General features: G+C 34.5%; 1 protein-coding gene and 1 pseudogene across 3 annotated transcripts; one reads left to right on the forward strand and one right to left on the reverse strand.

Annotated features, from left to right (window-relative positions):
* Window positions 1–13,155: 13,155 nt before the first annotated feature.
* On the forward strand, window positions 13,156–15,764 carry LOC116146415 (annotated as a pseudogene).
* On the reverse strand, window positions 15,376–18,332 carry LOC116146473 (transcription factor bHLH115-like). 3 transcript variants are annotated; one of them, XR_004130504.1, is made up of 7 exons: window positions 17,948–18,330; window positions 17,119–17,181; window positions 16,812–16,889; window positions 16,576–16,738; window positions 15,793–16,269; window positions 15,617–15,702; window positions 15,376–15,515 (listed from the first exon to the last, which is right to left on the reverse strand). XR_004130504.1 is itself a non-coding variant. In XM_031431884.1 (5 exons), exons 1-5 carry the CDS (start codon window positions 18,091–18,093, stop codon window positions 16,003–16,005), a joined length of 717 nt encoding a protein of 238 aa, XP_031287744.1. In that variant the 5' UTR covers window positions 18,094–18,330; the 3' UTR covers window positions 15,767–16,002. The 3 variants fall into 3 exon arrangements, 2 of the variants coding, with proteins under 2 accessions (XP_031287744.1, XP_031287745.1); XM_031431884.1 differs by lacking the exons at window positions 15,376–15,515; window positions 15,617–15,702 and having other exon boundaries at window positions 15,767–16,269; XM_031431885.1 differs by lacking the exons at window positions 15,376–15,515; window positions 15,617–15,702; window positions 16,812–16,889 and having other exon boundaries at window positions 15,767–16,269; window positions 17,948–18,332.
* Window positions 18,333–20,296: the final 1,964 nt, after the last annotated feature.

The following is a 20,296-nucleotide window of genomic DNA, read 5'->3' on the forward strand; positions in this document are numbered from 1 at the left end:
CAATTCGTCACCACTCTAGTTGGCCTTGTTGAACCTCAAATCTGTAGAATAATGAAAGATAAGGCTCAGTACTCAAAACAAAAGACAAGTAAAATTTACTAACCAGTCGCCTTCCATGTAAAGGGTATGTCATCCTGCCCTCTCTCTCCAAAGACTGCATCACCATTCACAAAGAAGAACTTTCCCTTCTAGTTCTTATTACTCAATCGCAAGAACGTCACCAGATGGATTCGGTCATGCCTTAGGGAGGCTGAGTATCTACCCTTATCGGTGTCGTGCTCTTTCAAATAGTAAGAGTAGAGGAACTCGTGTAGGCCGAATCCCACTTGATACATAGTGTAGAGAAGTTCCAACGCTATCAATAGCCTCCAGCCATTCGACATAATCTGAGTCGACGCTATCATGAAGTGGTTTAGTACTTCCCAAACCAAGTGAGGAATCAGTAACCTTAGCTTGTCATAGAAGTAGATGTCATACATAGCAATCCATCTTGGAACGTCCCAGTCGACCCGCTTGTGATCTCTCGGCAGACGTATCTTGACCGAGTTAGGGATATGGTACATGGTCCTTATCCATCATTCATCATCCGGAGTAAGCTTTGGGGGATAATCCAATGGCAAGATCCCTCCACCCGGTCGGCTAGTTACATCCCTCGCAGTCCCACTTATAGAAGGTTTGCCCTCGGGACTGCTATCTAGCTCTTCATCACTATCTTCCCCACTCTCCCCTTGCCCTTCCGAGTTGTCACCACTCGACTCAACGGCAGTCAGATCGATCATGGCTATGCTTAAACCTTTGGGGACTTTCACAGGCACGTTACCCTCTTCTAGCAAAACCACCATAATAAGAGCACTCTCACACTCTCCTCCCCCCTCCATCTCTCCCTGACTGTTCCCACTCGACTTAGAACTAAACATCGTGCACTCAAGTCAAACCTTCCTCACCGCGATAGACTCAGTCCGACAGGCCGACTAAATGATCAAATAAACTTTCGTCTTAAAAGATGAAATTGCACCTTACCCCAAAAGTTTCCACTCGGCTCGGTCAGGCATCCTAGGCGTATCAAATGGTGACAATAAATAAATCAACTCTTTCTTCTCCTATAAACCAAACTCTTAAGATTTCTAGAAATTTCCCCAGCAATGCCTATGTTCCCAAATCCATATCCTTCAAAAAAAATTCTCCAAAATTTATAAAAACTTACCAAAATCGTCCAAAAAACTGAGCCTAGCCTCAAAATCTAACCAAATCTAAAGATATCACCTCAAACCTCCGGGAATTCCACAAAATTCCAAAGAAACCAAAAAGGAAAAATTGGTACCTCAAACCACCCTATGAAAAGAATCCTAGAACACGTCTAAACTGCTTGGAAAACTAAAGGAAAGTAGAAGCAATGAAAAGAAATCGATTTCTATGAAGGAAAAGAGATTTACTGTGAACAAATTGCTAAAAACTCTTGGAAAAGCTTCGACGGTGACCGAAGAAATTTTTTGGAAGAAATAGAGAACGAAGTGAAGACGAAGATGAACAGTTGCCAGTATGTTTCTTCTCCTTTTAATCACCCAACCTGCCAGGACAACACGCGATAGCAGCCAATTGGCAACAACTTTTCAATTTCCCGCTTAAAAGAAAGAGGAAATCCTAATCGTACGCATGTCATACGATAGGATCGCCTCGGTAATCCCAATTTCTCGTCTCCTACTCAAAACACACGAAACCGTACAGTACAAGCATCTCATTCTCCTGACGCCACCCTATTGCACTTGGACGAAGCTCGACTCGCCCGAGCAAACCGACTTGTCTCCCAATCTGAGAAACCGACAATACCTACTTTTTAGAGTAACGAACGCACAAATACTCGGCCTAATTGGCCGCATAATGCTTCATTCCTTATCATTTAGTTCGATTCAGCTGACCGAATGGACTCATCTTCAAGGGTTGTTTCTTGTACCTAATCACTCGGCTTGACCAGTCGAGCAAACTCTGTTACACAAGTTTGTGAAAATATAGTCAACAGTTTCCTCGCAGCTTTCACCAAGAGAAGACATCTCATTCAGCCAATGAGAATACTCAACCAACCCGGCAGATCGCCTCCCTATCAAGTTAGCTTCCCATCAGACCATTTACTCTCCAAGCTAAAGACTCTTTTGCTTAGAGAGTGGGGGGCTAACTATGGAGGTCTAAAATCATACGAGGCCTTATTAGGCTCAAACAGGAATGTTCCACTAAATCAGCCCAAGCTTGTGATCCAATTTCGGTTGGATCAGCATCAGAGCTCGTGACTTGGGTTGAACCGCCACCTCCAAGTCTAGCTTTCTTCCAAAATGGGCGAGTCTAGCGGCCCACCTAAAGCCAGGCCTTCCAGACCAACGTAAGTAGCATTCTTCCTATTTTACTTTATCCTAATTCGCCCAAGATTCTGTATCTTAGGCAGATTGGGACTCCTATATCTATTAAGTCAAGTGAATCAGGATATTTCCTATTAATGAGACCTCTTCCCTTAAGAAGTCAGAGTCCTATCATGATACAAAGATCCTACAACTACTATATAAATGGAGGTCACTCTTCTGTTTAGGCATTGAGCCTTAATATCACCTACCAACACCCAAGCTCTTACTCTTGAGAGCTATCCTACTACGCTGTGGTTCTAGTCTCCAACTTGACTTTTGGTAATCCTTCATTCCCTTACCCTCACTAAATTGCCTCATTCAACCTTACTGACTTGAGCATCGGAGTGTTTACGGTAGACACCACACCGGTGTCTAAATAAGCTCCACGATTGCTTGCTTTGTGTGTAGATACAACGAATTGCTAGTGGCCTCAACCTCACGGGATTAGACCCTACTTTCACAACCATTGATTTTAGCATCTACAATTATATAGATTGATCACTTATCATTTCGGTGTCGATGGCATTAACGAAGACGTTTAGACATTTGTTCTTCTTTTTTAAAAAGTTAGTAAACATTAATTTAATTAAAATAATATGTGATTATTACTTTTGAAACTTAATATCCTTATAGGGAATTAAATCAAACCTTAGGGGGGTCTTTTAAGAATAATACTACACATACATCATTCCCATACAACATTTTTTATACAATATTATATGGCAAGATGTGATTGGATGAAAGTTTAATTTTAACTTTAAATTAACTAATCATATCTTGTCACATAATATTGTATAGAAAATATTGTATCATAATATTGTATAGAAAATATTGTATGAATATGATGTATGTATAATATTACTCGTATTTTAATCTCCCAAATCAGAGTAATGATTGCATATTGATCTTATCAAAAAAAAAAAAAAAAAGTCATATCATTAATAAGTTAAATAGTAAAATTCATATGATGAATAAAACAAAAGAAGATAATTAAATTGGCAACACCTGCTCTGAATTGATGATTTCTGTCACCAACCAGGCTTTATAGGTGCAAAATTTAGATCCAGAAATCAATAAATTCTATAAATTTATCCAACATTTGTTTTATAAATATCTAATCTTAAACACAAAGTCTATTTAACAAATCATTATTACAATAATTACATCAATTTATTTCTTAAATGCAACGCATCTTATAAAAAACTATTACTATTAATTTAATTAAAATCATTGTTAAGTGAAGATGAAGACTCCCATGTATTTGGTATCTGAAAATTCTCATTCTAATTTAATTTTTTAAAACACCCTTGTATTAAATTTTATTTTCATTTCCTGGGCACGGTACTGACGGGGAAGCCGGGACAGTGACTGTAGCGGAGCGACGGTGGTGCTTAAACTATTGCAAGTAGCCCATAAAGAGAGGCTTTAATTTTAATAATTAAATAGGGGGATAACATGAGAAGCATAAATATAACAAGTTAATTGACTTTGGTCCCCTATTTCTCGTGGCCTCCATTTGTCAAACATTTAACACCGCCTTTCCTTCTTTTGTTATTTGCCCATTGTAATGTTCCCACTTACATCACCTACTTTTTATGCATCTACAAAATCATTCCATACCAATCCATATATATATATATATATTCATCCTTCCAAATTGAAGATGCCAATGTGAAAGCATCTTATATTCATGCCACTATGAAAAACATATACAATAATTAAATGAATGTCAGTTATTAGATAAACATATATGCCATGTCAAAGTTATACTTGGGTCTAAGAATTAAACAAATGTTGTGATTGGATTAACATATACGTATGGTGGAATTATCCTTGAGTCTATAAATTAACTAGAATGTGTTTAAAAATTAAACAAATGTCACTGATTGGATAGACACATGCAATGATGGGGCTACCATTGAGTTTGAAAATTAAAATGTATGTTGTGATTTGATAGACATTATTATCGTGATTGGTTATACATATATGTAATCTTGAAATTACCCTAAGTATGAGAATTAAGCGGTTATTACGATTGTATAAAAAAAATATATAGTGGTGAGTCATGGCCCCCCAAGATAACATTTTAGATTATTTTTTTTCTTTTAAATTTCATAGTTTTACATTTCATGAAACTTGATCCCTTAAATGCAATTGGTATAGATTTTTGAATTTTAAGATACTATAGATGAGAATGATATTGTAACACGTGGATAGAAACTAAAAATTGAGAGAATACATAGAGGCACGTCACGTCTTTGTATCGTTTTAATATTAATTTAATAAAATAAACAAATCTGCATCACCGACAAATTGGCTTTATTCTTTGCTTTGCCAGAACTCCCGTCATGCATGACCATTAGTTAATTATAATATACTTATTAATAATTATTTAGATGGAGGAATTAAGACATTGACTGAATCAAAATATGAGGAGGGGAATTTAATTTAATTGGTGGATTTAGAATATTATTTAGTCAACCTACCGACACGTAAATCAAACATTTCTCAAGTTATTTTGGCGTGATTTTAGCCAATCTCTCCTACCATCCCTCACCAGGTAGCCGTCTACAGCGATGGCTGCTGCTTCTTCTTCTTGCTCTTGGAATTTTATGAAAAAAAAAATCATTATTATTTATCTCTTAATCGTAATTAATATATTTAATCGTCATTTTTTCCTTTTTCCTTTTAATAAAATTCACTATACAGTATGCACTCTCTTTTCCTCTATTTTTAAATATACTTTGTTTATTTTTTTTCTTTATTGATTATATTTCCTTGTACCAGTTACATGTCTACTTAGTTTCTCTTTTAAATGTTTATTTCTTTACCAATGTGGTGTTATTTTGAAGTCGGCGTCACTAAATTTACATTATTTTGTTTAAAAAATTCAGTGTACAATACTTGGTTTAACTCGATATTATAATAATATTACTATATACAATATTATTTCACTCTTTTTAAACCAAACAGTTTTTACACATTAATCTTAATTAATAACCTCGATGGGTAATTAAAAAAATTTGTTCTCTTCACCAACTTTCTACCTTCAAACTATTTTAAGATTGTTAGAATTAGAAGTACTTTTATAATATTAGAATTATATTAAAAAATAATAATAATAAGTCAATATCCCAAACTTTGACAAGTATCTAAGTAGAAATAAAAAAATTCGTATTTGTCTAATAGAACAATCCTATGTAGTTACACTATCTTAATTAATTTAGGTGTGCATGTTACTCTCAACAAAACAAGGAGAAAAAAAAAAAAAAAAAAAAATTCGCCACGTGGCAACTGAAGATGTAACCATTACATTGGAAATGAAATAGTGAAAGAGAAAGAAATTGAATGATTTCACATGCATGGCCTTTCAATTGAAAACAAAAAAGGGTTTTGGATTAAAGCTGAGAGAGAGAGAGAGAGAGAGATCAGACGACGCGTTTTCAGTTTCAAGATCTATAAACAAAGATGGCCATGGGCCCCTCTTATTAGTTATTATCCGGTAAAACTCTGATTGATGGAAGTCCACATGGCATGTGCTCTCCATGTGACACAGTTCTCCGTTTTGGGCGAATTGCCTTACTTTATGTTGACCACGTCTTTTTCTAATTTAATTAGAAGTATAAATACGTACAATTGAGCAGAAAGCTTTAAAATTTTATTTATTTAAAATATTTTATTGGGTTAACTTTGAACTGTTGTGTCCAATGACTTTACAGCATTGTTTTTAATGATTAATATGTCATACATTGTTTTCCTTGGTCTTTTATGGCCATGTCCCAGCTGTCTACAGACAAAAAGAGAGCTCACATTCCTACTAATTTCAAGGAAATTACAAAGGCAACATTATATTTTCTATTATTAACTTATATCCTATGCATAGGTTTGGAGCATTATTTTCCAGCTTTAATTTTGTTGATATCCATTTTTTTATAAAGCTCGAAAGATTAAAAAAGCCCATGTCATCACTTTATAAAGGCTGTGCATCAAGCGACACTCGACATTTAACATTGTTTAGGTATTACAGTAAAATTATTATTATTATTATTATTTTTTTATAGTGATACTCTATATAAGAATAACTTTTATATAATCATAATTTGAGATAGTTATAAATAAAAATAAATTTTACATTGTAATAAATTATAATTTTTCTAATTCCTCTCTTAAGAAAGTTGTTTCCATATCTGTATATTATCAAAAAAAATAAAAATGTTATGTTACATTAAATGTTTAAGATAAAATAAAATATTTATCTAAAGTTGTTTGAGATAATGATTTATACTTTAGAGTTGTTACCACATCTTTCAACTTGTGAATATGTAATAACTCGCTAGCATGAATATCTTCTTGTTGAAGCTAAAATATTTCTAGCCTCTTAAATATGTTTAGAGCTTCTTGATACGAAACTTTTTGTATTTCTGTATTATCATATTCAGGATTTTTTTTTTTTTTTTCTCTTCTTATCTAATTGTAATAATGACTATTAAAATAATGAATTGAAATCTTAATACATATTACTAAAATATAAATTATAAAATAAGAAATAAAAACAGTAATTTTTATAACTACAGCTCTATTAAGTTATAACCTCCTTATATTAATAAATTAGTTTGATCCCACCATTATGACTATCATGGCCCCCCAAGATACATTTTAGATTATTTTTTTCTTTTAAATTTCTAGTTTTACATTTCATGAAACTTTTTAAATAGTAAAATTCATATGATGAATAAAACAAAAGAAGATAATTAAATTGGCAACACCTGCTCTGAATTGATGATTTCTGTCACCAACCAGGCTTTATAGGTGCAAAATTTAGATCCAGAAATCAATAAATTCTATAAATTTATCCAACATTTGTTTTATAAATATCTAATCTTAAACACAAAGTCTATTTAACAAATCATTATTACAATAATTACATCAATTTATTTCTTAAATGCAACGCATCTTATAAAAAACTATTACTATTAATTTAATTAAAATCATTGTTAAGTGAAGATGAAGACTCCCATGTATTTGGTATATGAAAATTATCAATCTAATTTTATTTTTTAAAACACCCTTGTATTAAATTTTATTTTCATTTCCTGGGCACGGTACTGACGGGGATGCCGGGACAGTGACTGTAGCGGAGCGACGGTGGTGCTTAAACTATTGCAAGTAGCCCATAAAGAAAGACTTTAATTTTAATAATTAAATAGGGTGATAACATGAGAAGCATAAATATAACAAGTTAATTGACTTTGGTCCCCTATTTCTCGTGGCCTCCATTTGTCAAACATTTAACACCGCCTTTCCTTCTTTTGTTATTTGCCCATTGTAATGTTCCCACTTACATCACCTACTTTTTATGCATCTACAAAATCATTCCATACCAATCCATATATATATATATATAAAATATTCATCCTTCCAAATTTGAAGATGCCAATGTGAAAGCATCTTATATTCATGCCACTGTGAAAAACATATACAATAATTAAATGAATGTCAGTTATTAGATAAACATATATGCCATGTCAAAGTTATACTTGGGTCTAAGAATTAAACAAATGTTGTGATTGGATTAATAAATAAGTATGGTGGAATTATCCTTGAGTCTATAAATTAACTAGAATGTGTTTAAAAATTACAAATGTCAATGATTGGATAGACACATGCAATGGTGGGGCTACCATTGAGTTTGAAAATTAAAATGTATGTTGTGATTTGATAGACATTATTATCGTGATTGGTTAAACATATATGTAATCTTGAAATTACCCTAAGTATGAGAATTAAGCGGTTATTACGATTGTATAAAAAAAATATATAGTGGTGAGTCATGGATTCCCCACTTTATTTGTTTTTACTATCATATTTTAGCTTAGAATTAAGATAAGTTCATTGTTACAAGTAATGTATGATTTAATCAGTTTATGTGTCATATTGTTATTAACATGCTAATTATTAATTAAGCTCACCTTTTCTTTTACCTAGGAGACCAATACAATAAGTTTATGCCTAGATGCTCCATTAATAATACCCTTTTGATGTTTTTATATTAATTTAACACACCTCAGGTACATTTGTATGATAAAAGAGATTTCGTAGATTTGGATTAAATGCAGGATAAGTTTCCGGCTAGCTCGAGTTGGTCATATTTGGTTGGCTCAGTGTACGACCATCGATGTCCAACAGTGGTGGTTAGTGGTCGGCAGCCGCCGTTGGTGGCTAGATCCGGCTATCTGTCTTGGGTAATTTGGTGGAAGTGCAAGGGTAATAATATCCTAAAAATATTGTATAAGGATAATATAGTCCATGAATATTCTTGTATAATATGATAATGTAAGTAATATAAGATAACATTATTGAAATAATGTGAAATGTCCCTAGGATAACCTAATGGTAAAAGGCAAAAAGAGGTTCTGCAAGACACTAACAGGTGGCCAAACACTAATAGATGGCCACTTATTAGTATTTGACCACTATTTGAGTTCGAATCCTCCTAGATATTAATAGGTGATTATTGGGACCTTATCCGACTGATAATTTTAAAACTTAAGATGATTAGTTGAGGCACATACAAATTGGTTCGAATATCCCAATAATAAAAAAAGAAATAGAAAAGGACAAGTGAGTAAATTTTAGAAAAGTGAGATAGAGGATAGGGAGTGACATAAGAATAACACACTGCTCTTTTTTATTAGAAAGAACCAACAAAAAACGAATAGCTGGCATGAAAAGACTACACTAACCTTTTACATTTACTCTCACAACATTCACCTATTAAGTATCAGATGTTTCCCACAACCACGTGTCCACTGTTACTTGTTCTAGACTCTTCCAAATAAAAACACGCGCTTTGCTATCTTACGCCGATGACTTAACATCCTATCGAAAGAGATTTTATTGTTATGTGATTATTATGACTTATGACTTATGAGCAAAATAAATTTTTTTGTTGTTTTTTTCCCATCCTAATTTTGTCAAAAAGACAATTTGTACCCTTTGAATACCGAAGCTATAAATACTCACCCAAAATGCAATACCGTTAAAAAAAATATAATGGCGGAAGGGCATAATGGTCATTTTAAATTGCATTAAAAACTTAAACTGAAAAAATCTAAAAAAAATAAAAAAAAACAATTAATGGTCGGAGTTTCTCGATTGCCGTGGTGGCTGACTCGGGGTCGGCGTTTCCCGATCTGGTCATGCAGATTGGGGCCGTTGTGGCCAAATCGAGGTCTTGCCTTGCACGGCCGGCGTTTTCTGACTTGAATCTAGCTGCGCCAGTTCAGAATTCGGCCAGATCCATATCACCATGAAACTTCATTACAAAACAATCCACCTTCGTCTACAACAGAAATATCAAACCCATAACCACACACAAAATTCGTTTTGGGTTTTTATAAGAGTAAATTGATTTAGGTTGTGTCCTAAAAGAGGCGGTGTATTGATTTAGCGTCTGGGCATTGTTTTCTTTTAGCTTATGACTTATCTGATGGAGAAAGATTATGAATCAAAGAGTAGATGAGGAAGAAGAAGAAGAAGAAGAAGAGAGAGTTTAAGGTTCCAGTTTTTTATTATATTAATTTTTGACCTTTTTATAAGGGTAAAAGTGGTAATGGACGGGTGCGAAAGAGTAGTTTAGGCATTCAAGGGGTGGCAACTTGTATTTTTGGTAAAACTAAGGCAGGAACATGTATTTCAGTCTAAATTTTTTTGTAGGCTTTTTTGACAAAATTATGCATGGTCAACAAAAGAAAAGAATGTGATGTTATAATGATTGATTTTATTGTTGGATCAATTTTTAGTTGAAATACTCAACACATTAGTAGGACTCCAAAATCAATTAGGTAAATAAATTGTCTGAATAATTCTCTTAAATCAAGTAGCAACATTAGAAAAATGGACTATCCCCACGCAGGCAAGAAGAAATTCCAGCATCTTGTTAATATAGACTATTGTATTCCTACTACTTATAAAGAAGTAGTTAGAAATTCAAATTGTGAATCATGGAAACTGACCATGAATGATGAAATGCGATCCCTACATAAGAAGGCGATTGGGTGCAAATGGGTGTATGCAAAGAAGAAGGGGATTTCCTAATAGAGAAGATGTTCGGCACAAGGTTAGGTTGGTAGTAAAGGGATATGCTCAAATGGAAGGATTTGATTACAATAAAGTGTTTTCTCTTGTGGTAAAGTATTCTTCCATTATAATTTTGCTAACCTTGGTGGCACAGTTTGATTTTGAACTAGTTCAATTGGATGTGAAAATCTTGTTTTTACATGGTAGTTTGGAAGAGGAAATCTACAAGACTCAGCCAGATGATTATAGGGTTGCTGGAAAGAAAAATTGGGTTTGTAGATTGAAGAAATCGCTATATAGTTTGAAGTAGTCACCAAGACAGTGGTACAAGCGATTTGATCAATGTATGATGGGCCATGGGTACACAAGGCCTGATATTTCACAAGCAGTTAGTATGGTGAGCCGCATAGCATGTCCTAGAAGACATTTGTAAGTTGTGAATGGTTTCTACTGTATATTTTATGTACTAAAGATATTGGTTTTGTTTTTGTGTGGGATTATATTGAAAATGGGAAAATGATTCTCCAGAAGATTGGCACAGAAGATATCCTACAGACATTTTGACTTCAGAGTGACAAGGGTCAAGTTCATTTATTGTTTGAACTTGATCAACATCTTGCGAGCTTGATGCCTTTTAGGCATTTGAAGGTGTTGCAAAATTTGATAGAAGAATACAAAACTTTGAAGGTTTGCTAATTCGCCAAGGTGGAGATTTGTTGAAAAATGGCTCTTTAGCAAATACATGGGGTGAGAAGTGATAATGGAAAAAGGTTTAGGGACTTATATGTAATAGTCAAATGTTAGTTTGTCCCACATGCTGGAAATGAAAAGTGGGAAACTTTTGGGGCCTATATAAGGACCTAAATCATTGTTATTTGTATCCCAAGTTGTAATTCCATTATCCTTCTTTTGTTTAGGTTTTTCTTTAAAGACCATTTAGTTTGCAATTTTGTGTATCTCCCCTTTGTTTTGGTATATTTGTTGTATTGCCCAAAAAGTTTGTAATATTGTTTGGAGATAGTGGAGTTTTTTTGCAGCGCCCGAGGACGTAGGTTTTCAATACCAACCTCGTTAATTCCTGGTATTCTTTATTTTTGCATTTAATTTTGGCAATTTATTTATGCTTAACTACTTGTTATTATTATATTCAATAGCTGCGTTAGAGTTTATGTTTCCGTTGCATAACACGGATCAACGACGGCTTCACTTTTGGCAATGTCTTTGCTCAACCACAAGTTTCATCTACAACAACTCCCTTCAGTTGTCTCCCTACGACCGTAGACTCTCTCTCCTCCGCCAACTCGTAGATCACCGTCTCCAAACCCAAAGTTTGGCGAGATGTCTCTCCTCACTATTAACACTTCATCCTCTCTCCGGTTAACACCAAAAGCACCCATTATCCTAATAACAACAATATAACACTGATCCGAGTTTGGAATTGGCTGAATGTGATTTGGCCGAAATCGCACTAGCAGGTGTGATTCCGTGTCAAATCCCACCAAGCTGGTTGCGATTCGACCAATTGGTGGGGGTCAGCCCAATAGCACCTATCGAGTGCGATTCCAGTCGAAACACACCAAGTTGGCTGCGATTCCGGCCATTGGTAGGGGTGGGGGTTGAGGATTTTGGGGTGGTGGGGGGTGCAAAGTGTTTGAATTTAGGGGGGGTTTTTTTTTTTTTCTAAGTTAAATGGAAGATATAAAATGACATAATTACCCTTTTACTGTTTTTTGAATTTATCATTCTATCCTTCTTCAGTTAAAGTTAACGGCAGTGGGAGGGAAAGTGTCGTTTTGAAACTTGAGGGTGAGAAAGAGAAATTGTCCATCCCCAAACCTTGGGTGGGAAAATAACGTTCTCCCATTCTTTTAAATGATATATTTGTGCCATGATTTTATTTAATAGAGATGAGAAGACACAACCCCACCTCAAATAAAGGACTAGAAAGAAGCTTCTTCATTTTTGTACATGGAAAATAAAGCAAGGAAATTGAACAAGATGATTCTTACAAGAAAAATAAGAGATAAACCATGAAACTTGAAAGGATTGCATTCCTTATATCACTTAATCACCAGAAAGCCTCTAGATATAGAAATGTTTTCAAACGTATTAATGTTCAAGGCATACGAAAAAATAATTCTGGTTTTCTGAAACTATATGATTGTAAATAGATTTTAATGCCTCTTTTATAATTAAGAGACATTCTCTCTTAAACTTTAAAAAATTTAATGATAAAACTGTTCCAATTCCCAACAAAAAACCATTTACCGATCCTAGGAAATAAAGAAATTTGTATTCGTACACAATTCTTCTAATTTGGATAAGATTATGCTAATAGACTTTCCACTATCCAAAGCATTTAATAATTAAGAGTCCTTTTGTTATCATGATGTTCATTAACTGATTAATTACTTTTAAACAAGCGCAAATTCATTCAAATGGAACGTATCGATGATTTATATAAGCACATCGCTATTTCAATCCTTCTACGCTAAGGACAGCTTTAGTTAATGGTCCCTTCTTTTGCTTCTTTCACCTATTAATTTCTGCCATCCTTCACCATCAATAAAAGTTTTTTTTCTGTAAAACAACCTGTCTTGTGATTCACAGCACCACCCACAACTCAATCCCATGTTTGTTTTTTTTAGCCATGGTTCCTGTAAAACCAAAATGACAATTTCTTTCCATGCCTCACACTTTTTCTTGGCATCTGTGTCACATTAAGCCTATCCTATGCAAAGAAACGCAACCTGAAGATACCCTTCAAGTTAATCACTTTCTGAACAAAATTCAACAATGGAGTCACATCAAGATTTCGACTGAAGTTACAGCATCAACTGTGATTGCAGGACTTTTTTTTCATAGCTTCTTCTATATCAAGTGCAGGAGGGATTGGTGGCGGGGGCTTTTTTATACCAATATTAACTGTAGTGGCTGTTTAGAACTTAAAACTGCCACTAGTTTCTCAGCTTTTATGTTCACTGGTGGTTCAATTGCAACGTTATGTACTATGTTAACTACAAGTTCAAATTTGGTGGTAAGATTCTGACTGATTATGATATAGCACTTTTATCAGAGCCATGCATGTTACTTGAGTGAGTATTGGAGTGATTAGCAATCGAGTTTCCCAGAGTGGCTGGTTACTATTTTGTTTGCTGTGTTCCTTGCTTGGTCACTTTTAAGACTGAGAAATGGATTGTGCATTGGAAATCTGAATCGGAAAGTGTGAATCGATACGTGACGTTGAAGGATGAGAGTTTGATGGAACCAGCGAAGAACCTTTGTTGAAAAGGAAGAAATTAACACCAATTGAAGTTTCCATGGATGAAACTTGGTGTCCTGGTTATGATTTGTTTTTCTTTCTTTGTTCTCTATCTTCTTCGTGGCAATCGTTATGGACAGGTATGATTTCTTTTTTCAATTTAATATAACTTTCCCAGTTAAAATTTTTCAAAACTTACCAAGTCCTGAAAAGGCTGAAACTTATGTTATTTAATGTTCTTTCTGGTTAACACTTTGAATTATGACAAAATCGTTACCTGGAATCTTGCCAAGCTTCCTTAATGGCCCCATTGTATCCACATCTCCTTTTATGAGTGTGTCCTAAAGCTAATTTAAGGCACTTTATATTGAGAAAATAAGAGGGCCTAGCACGAGAATCTTGTTTTTCTCTAACCCCACATGACCAATTCATCCTTAGGATTCTCAGCTTTAGAATATCCAAAAGGAAACAGGTGTTATTACTTTAGTGGTTTCAACCTTTGCCATGAAAAATTATTTTCCAAAGTCTAGTCTGCTACTCTTCACTGAATTTCAACTTTAATCTATTTGTTTCATGAATGAGTTTAACAGATGTATGAGATACATTGTTCATAATCTGCAGTCAATCCATGTGTCTGTTTCTTTGCACCAACACAAAATGATAAAAGGAATATGCATGGGAAGGTACTCCAATTTGGACTTTCCAAACAGGGGATTAGCCAAGCTTAGGCCTACTTTTATATTATTAGAATCATTTACTATAAGACAACAAATTAAATCCAATATAAAATGTTATGTCAGAACTTTCTATAACATATTTTAGCATTAGGACAGTATAGCTGTTGATCAGAAATCCATACCCTTTTAGATGAAAATCTAATATGAAAAATCTTTTGAGAGTATAATTTAGTATCTGTACTTGAATTCTAAAAGTTGTATGGAACATGTTCTTAATCCATAGCAATTACTGCATGTGACTGTCATAAATCCATGCAGGGTATTATAACAATGGAGCCTTGTGGAGTGGGATACTGGATTATTTCCTCACTCCAAATTCCAGTTGCTATAGTTTCTACGGCATGGATCCTGTGCAGAAAAGAATGCTGCCAAAATAAAGTTCCAAACCATCAGGTTCTAAATAGAAGTTGTCAATTTAATTAGCTATAACTGATAACTTAGGAAGTTTGTTGTTGATCACCTTACATCAAGGCAAAGCTTATCTAAAATTTTAACTTATCTGTGAAGGAGAAGGGCATAGAAGATTTAACTAGCAGTGGACCGTCAAACAAGCTTATTTTCCCATTCATGGCACTATTGGCCGGGATCTTGGGGGGACTTTTTGGAATTGGAGGTGGTATGCTTATAAGCCCACTTCTTCTTCATGTTGGGATACCGCCTGAGGTAATTTATGCTTGCAGCTTTTCAATGAAATTCATCTTCTTATGCAGAATCCGGTCTAAGCTATCATTATATTTTGTCTTAGGTAACAGCGGCGACTTGTTCGTTCATGGTTTTCTTCTCATCTACGATGTCAGCATTCCAGTACTTGCTATTAGGCATGAAGCACACAGACTCGGCCCTCATCTTTGCCATCATTTGTTTTGTTGGATCACTTCTCGGATTGCTGGTTGTACAGAGAGCTATACAGAAATTTGGAAGGGCTTCGTTGATCGTATTTTCAGTCAGTATAGTTATGGCTTTAAGTGCAGTTTTGATGACCAGCTTTGGAGCTCTTGATGTTTGGAGTGATTACACATCTGGGAAATATATGGGGTTCAAACTACCCTGTTAGATACAATTTTGTACTTTAGGCTTTATAAATTTATGGATTGCCATGTGAAGTTTTGCTTGTATAATGAAGGCATGACAAAGTAGGAAGATGGAACCTTTTCCAGAGAAAACTATCTGATTCAATTCTGAGAGCCCACCTTCACACTTTCAAATGTGCTCCCATTCATGCAAAAGTAAAAAGCTGCAGGATATGATAAGATAAATCATTTGTTGAATAATAATGTAACAAGTCATGCTATTTAAAAGGTCAAAATTGGAAAATTAAAATTACCAAATTTGTTATCTGAACTCAATGAGAGTTCAGAATTCCCCAACATATATGATCATATTTTACTCTCACAATTCCAAGTCCCAGCCTTGGACAAACTAACATCAAAAATAAATGAGAAAACACCGCCAAGAGCCATATCAAGATTCATTATGAACAAAGGTATCCTGCTGTTGAAGTAGGAAGACCCAACAATTATAAACCGACAGATTATTAAGCAACTGGTGGGCGGAGAACATGATCTTGTGAAGTATCAACAGCAGCAGGTGGCATGAACTGCCACATAGAAACTCCAGGATAGCCAACAAAAGGCACCAATTTGCCACCAACAACTTGCCCTGGGGCAGAAAATGGAGCTGGTATTGCAGGAGGGTGTGGTAGGAAGCCTGGCTGAGAACTCAAGGCTTTCACTTGCCGATCAAGATTCTCTTTCTCAGTCTTTAGCCTTTGTTTCTCATCACGAAGCTCATTCTTCTCAGCCTAAGAAACAACATCATATTCAACATAACCAACAAAAATTGGATGAAAACTCACAAAATTTTCCAAATAAATTTTGACGATTATAAACAAAACATTCAAATATAGAAACATGGTTAAATTCCTTAATTCCATAACCCGTGTTAATTGGCCCTATAGTACTAGTCCAACCCAATCACAATATATGTGATTAAAACAATTAAATTCCAAGTACGGCACCTACAAAGATGAATTCCATCACCTAGTGACGCAGTCATGACAACACTCAATAATATGACAATAGCAACTGAACTTTAAATGAAATGTCACCTTTAATTCATTGATCTTCTCCAGCAAACTGTCATTTGTATCTTTCAGCTTCCGAGCTTCATCACGCAATTGAATCACCATTCGAACAGCATCAGACAATAAAACAGCCTTGTCCATTTTTGGCAGTCTTCCAGGATCCAGAATAGAACCAAGTTCCAAGAACCTTGAGATAACACCAAAGTCAGCACACAGGAGAAAGAGAAAGAGAATGGAAATTTAAAAATATCAGAGCATGCCTATCATTTAGCCTATCTCTTCGCATCTTCTCTCTACATGCTTTGGTACCAAAAGCACTGCATGATCCAGACCTCACCCTGTTATACCATCATAGCACAAAACTTTTGGAACGTGAGAAAAACATGAAAAAAAAACTCTAACATAGCATATGGTTAAAAATGATAAAATGAACGACAATCAAATTTATGACAGAAAAGAGGATTTAATTATACACAAAATGTGTTGAAGACTACTTAGCTTTCACAGGAAAAGCAGTAAAATAATACTTCCTTGAGTCTAGAAGGATGATAATGAATAGGCATCTACCTTTTACGGGAACCAATTTCTTTAAGAGCATCCAAATTGGCAAAGGAATCATCAAAGTCCACACTGGAAAACAACAAAACACAAAAGTCTTTAGGAAACTATTAGTTGATCTAGCTCCAAACGGTAAAGACCAAGTTATTGATTGAATTGTCCAGAAAAGTATCAAGCCACAGAAGTAATATCTTAAATTTTAATTCCTCTTCAAGAAAAAAATAATTGAGAAATGCTTTGCTTCTTTTTCGTCTCAGGCAATAGTTGAGCTTAGAACACATCCCCTTCTTGCTAGTAAGTACTAGAGCTACATCCTAAGGAAACCATAAGAAAATATACCATAACTACAGACAATCACAGCCAACCAATATTATTAAACTGGAAAAACTATGCTAAGCTACTCATTCTAAGAAAGAATTTCACACAAAACCAAAATAGAAGGATATAACTAATGTCACATAAATTATAGAAATTTACTACTTTCTTTACTCTGCCATCATAACCCATTTGAAGATTAATTATTCACTTATAAACCAAAATTAAATTTTACTAATGTCAAAACTTTAATCATCTTAATTTTTCTTACCTATCCAAAAAGTTTGAAATAATGATATGAACATGGAGCTTCATATATTATTCAACTCTGAAACGACTAGAACAAACAAGAAAACAAACATTAAGATTTAAGTTCATTACTTAAGCCACAGAACAAATTCATAATCCTGGTAACAAGATGTTCAAATAAACTATGCCAAACAGAGACTAATATTAAAAATAATTAAGTACACAATACTGATATGTTAAAATGATGAACAAAAACCATTAACTGTTTCATTACCTGAGAGGAAGTGGAGGGTCAGGGGAGGCAGAAGAAGAAGAATGCCAAAGAACCTGAGGGGGGTCAAGAGAGGGAAGTTCGCCATGAATGTCTTCTAACAAACCATAATCAAATATCCAGTTATTGGGATTATCAGGTGAAGCCATGACTGTGTGTCTGTCTCTGAATTATGAGTGACAGTGAGACGCTGTGGAATGGGGAATAAGTGAATAAAGATGATGGTAAAGAAACGAGTGAACTGGGTTGGTTGAGATATCAATCATATGATGGCTTGAAAACAAAAAGATAGAGAATATTGTAAAAGAGAGACTTCACATATCTTCCACTACCACCACAAGAAAAGCGAGAATCAGAAAGCAACACAAACACAAAAACGACCTTCGTGTTTTTTGGGGTGTGCCAGAAATTTAATGGGTTTTGGGCTGAAATAACAGACAGATATTTGACCCATGGAGAAAGAAATCCAAGGCCAATCCTAAATATCATTTTATTTGGATATTAGGCCACTTTTAACTCTTTGTTGTAAGTTTCTTGAAAACTGTTATAATATAGTGGTAGTAAACATAAAATAAGAGGGGCATAACGTATAAGAATACAAAACAAGATTATAGGGGTTAAAATGTAACTACGCTTGTATTTATCACTTTATTTCACTTGGGGTGTGTCACCAATCTTCACAAACTATTACAATCAAGGACAAAGTTTTCAAAAACTAATATTTTAGTCCTCTGATTTAATGACGGTTAGGGAGGATAGGTTTCAGGTTTATTGTTATGAACTTGTTGTAGTTACTGTTATGAACTTGTTGTAGTTATGATAATGCCTGATTTTTCTTTTGAATTTTATTTTTAGTCGTTGTTGGATAATTGTTTGATTGAGTCAAAAGGGTTTTATTCCTAACTTGTAGGTATTTAGTTTAATATGAACGTCAGGGTCATTGTATAAATAAGAACCCTCCAACGATTAAAGAGGCAGGAAATTAAGTATTAATAAAAATTGGGAGGTATTGATTCCCTTAAAGCAGCCAAATTCTTTCTTTTGTGAAAGTCTTATTCCTTAATCCTTACATACACGTTTCAGCCATAAGTCCAAAAGGCAAGAAACATTGTTTTGAAAGATCCAGTAGTGTGTGTATACCTCTTGGAGCATAATAAGCTTGAAACATCTTCTGTTAATAGTTAGTTAATTAGTTGAAGTTTGTTATCTTAGCTGTATTAGTTAGTTAATTGGTTGAAGTTTGTTATTTTAGTTGTACATCAAGTTAGTTTTAGTTTGTTAAATTGATGAGCTGGAGTCTAACGGATTTCAATATATAAACCATAACTTCTCTGTTTTTCTTCATAAATTCAATAAAAGAATTTATCCAAGGTCTATTTTTTCTCATGGTATATGAGCGCTTCTGCTCCCTTTTCTTCTTCTTCTTTGTTCTATTGTGATTTCAATGGTGAATCCAATGGCGAATTAAGATCCTATACAGAATCCGTCAAGCCATTATTATCTTCATCCAAATGAAAATCCTGCAATTGTCTTGGTTACACCTGTTCTCAATGGCACCAACTATCATTCTTGGGCACACGCCATGAAAATGGCTTTACTTTCCAAGAACAAGCTGAAATTTGTTGATGGAACACTACGAGCACCTTTGACTACTGATCCAATGTTTTCAGCTTGGGAAAGATGCAATACAATAGTAATTTCTTGGCTTAATCATTCTCTCACCTTTAATGACTAGTAGCGTGTTGTGGATTGATAAAGCATATGAAGTTTGGGAAGATCTTCAAGAAAAGTTTTCACAGGGAATATTTTTAGAATTTCAGATCTCCAAGAAGAGATCTATACTTTCAAACATGAAGATGGAAATGTAACATATTACTTTACTGAGCTTAAAATTCTCTCGGATGAGTTACTAAATCTTAGGCCAATTCCTTGTTGTTCTTGCACAAATCTGTGTTCTTGTGGTGCTTTAACTAAGATCATGACTTATTAAAGCAATGATTATGTGAGGGCTTGGGTGATCAATTTGCCACAGTAAGATCCCAAATTATGCTCATGGAACCGCTTCCTTCCATAAACAAGGTATTTTCTTTGGTTGTGCAGCAAGAGAGACAAATGGTCTCAGGTGCATCCAAAGTGTTTATAAGCAAGACTACACAAGAAGAAGTGCAGAGTTCCTTTAAGCAACGAATCAAAAAATCAAATCAATCACAGCACAGTGGGGATAATAGATTTTGTACATTTTGTGGCAAACCAAGACATACAATTGAGACATGCTATAAAAATCATGGTTATCCACTTGGGTATAAGCCAAGAAATCAAAACTCTACTGCTCATAATGTCATTTTTGGAGAG

This window comes from Pistacia vera, unplaced genomic scaffold, assembly GCF_008641045.1.
Source record: "Pistacia vera cultivar Batoury unplaced genomic scaffold, PisVer_v2 Contig478, whole genome shotgun sequence".
Lineage (NCBI taxonomy): Eukaryota > Viridiplantae > Streptophyta > Magnoliopsida > Sapindales > Anacardiaceae > Pistacia > Pistacia vera.

What these genes read in the sequence shown, in the direction of transcription:
- LOC116146473 (XM_031431884.1), bottom strand. Translation starts at nt 18,093, where the DNA reads ATGGCTTCACCTGATAATCCCAATAACTGGATATTTGATTATGGTTTG. An exon ending in GACCCTCCACTTCCTCTCAG is followed by an intron (nt 17,182 to 17,947) that starts GTAATGAAACAG and finishes GTTGTTTTCCAG; the next exon opens with TGTGGACTTTGATGATTCCT. An exon ending in AGAAGATCAATGAATTAAAG is followed by an intron (nt 16,270 to 16,575) that starts GTGACATTTCAT and finishes GTTGTTTCTTAG; the next exon opens with GCTGAGAAGAATGAGCTTCG.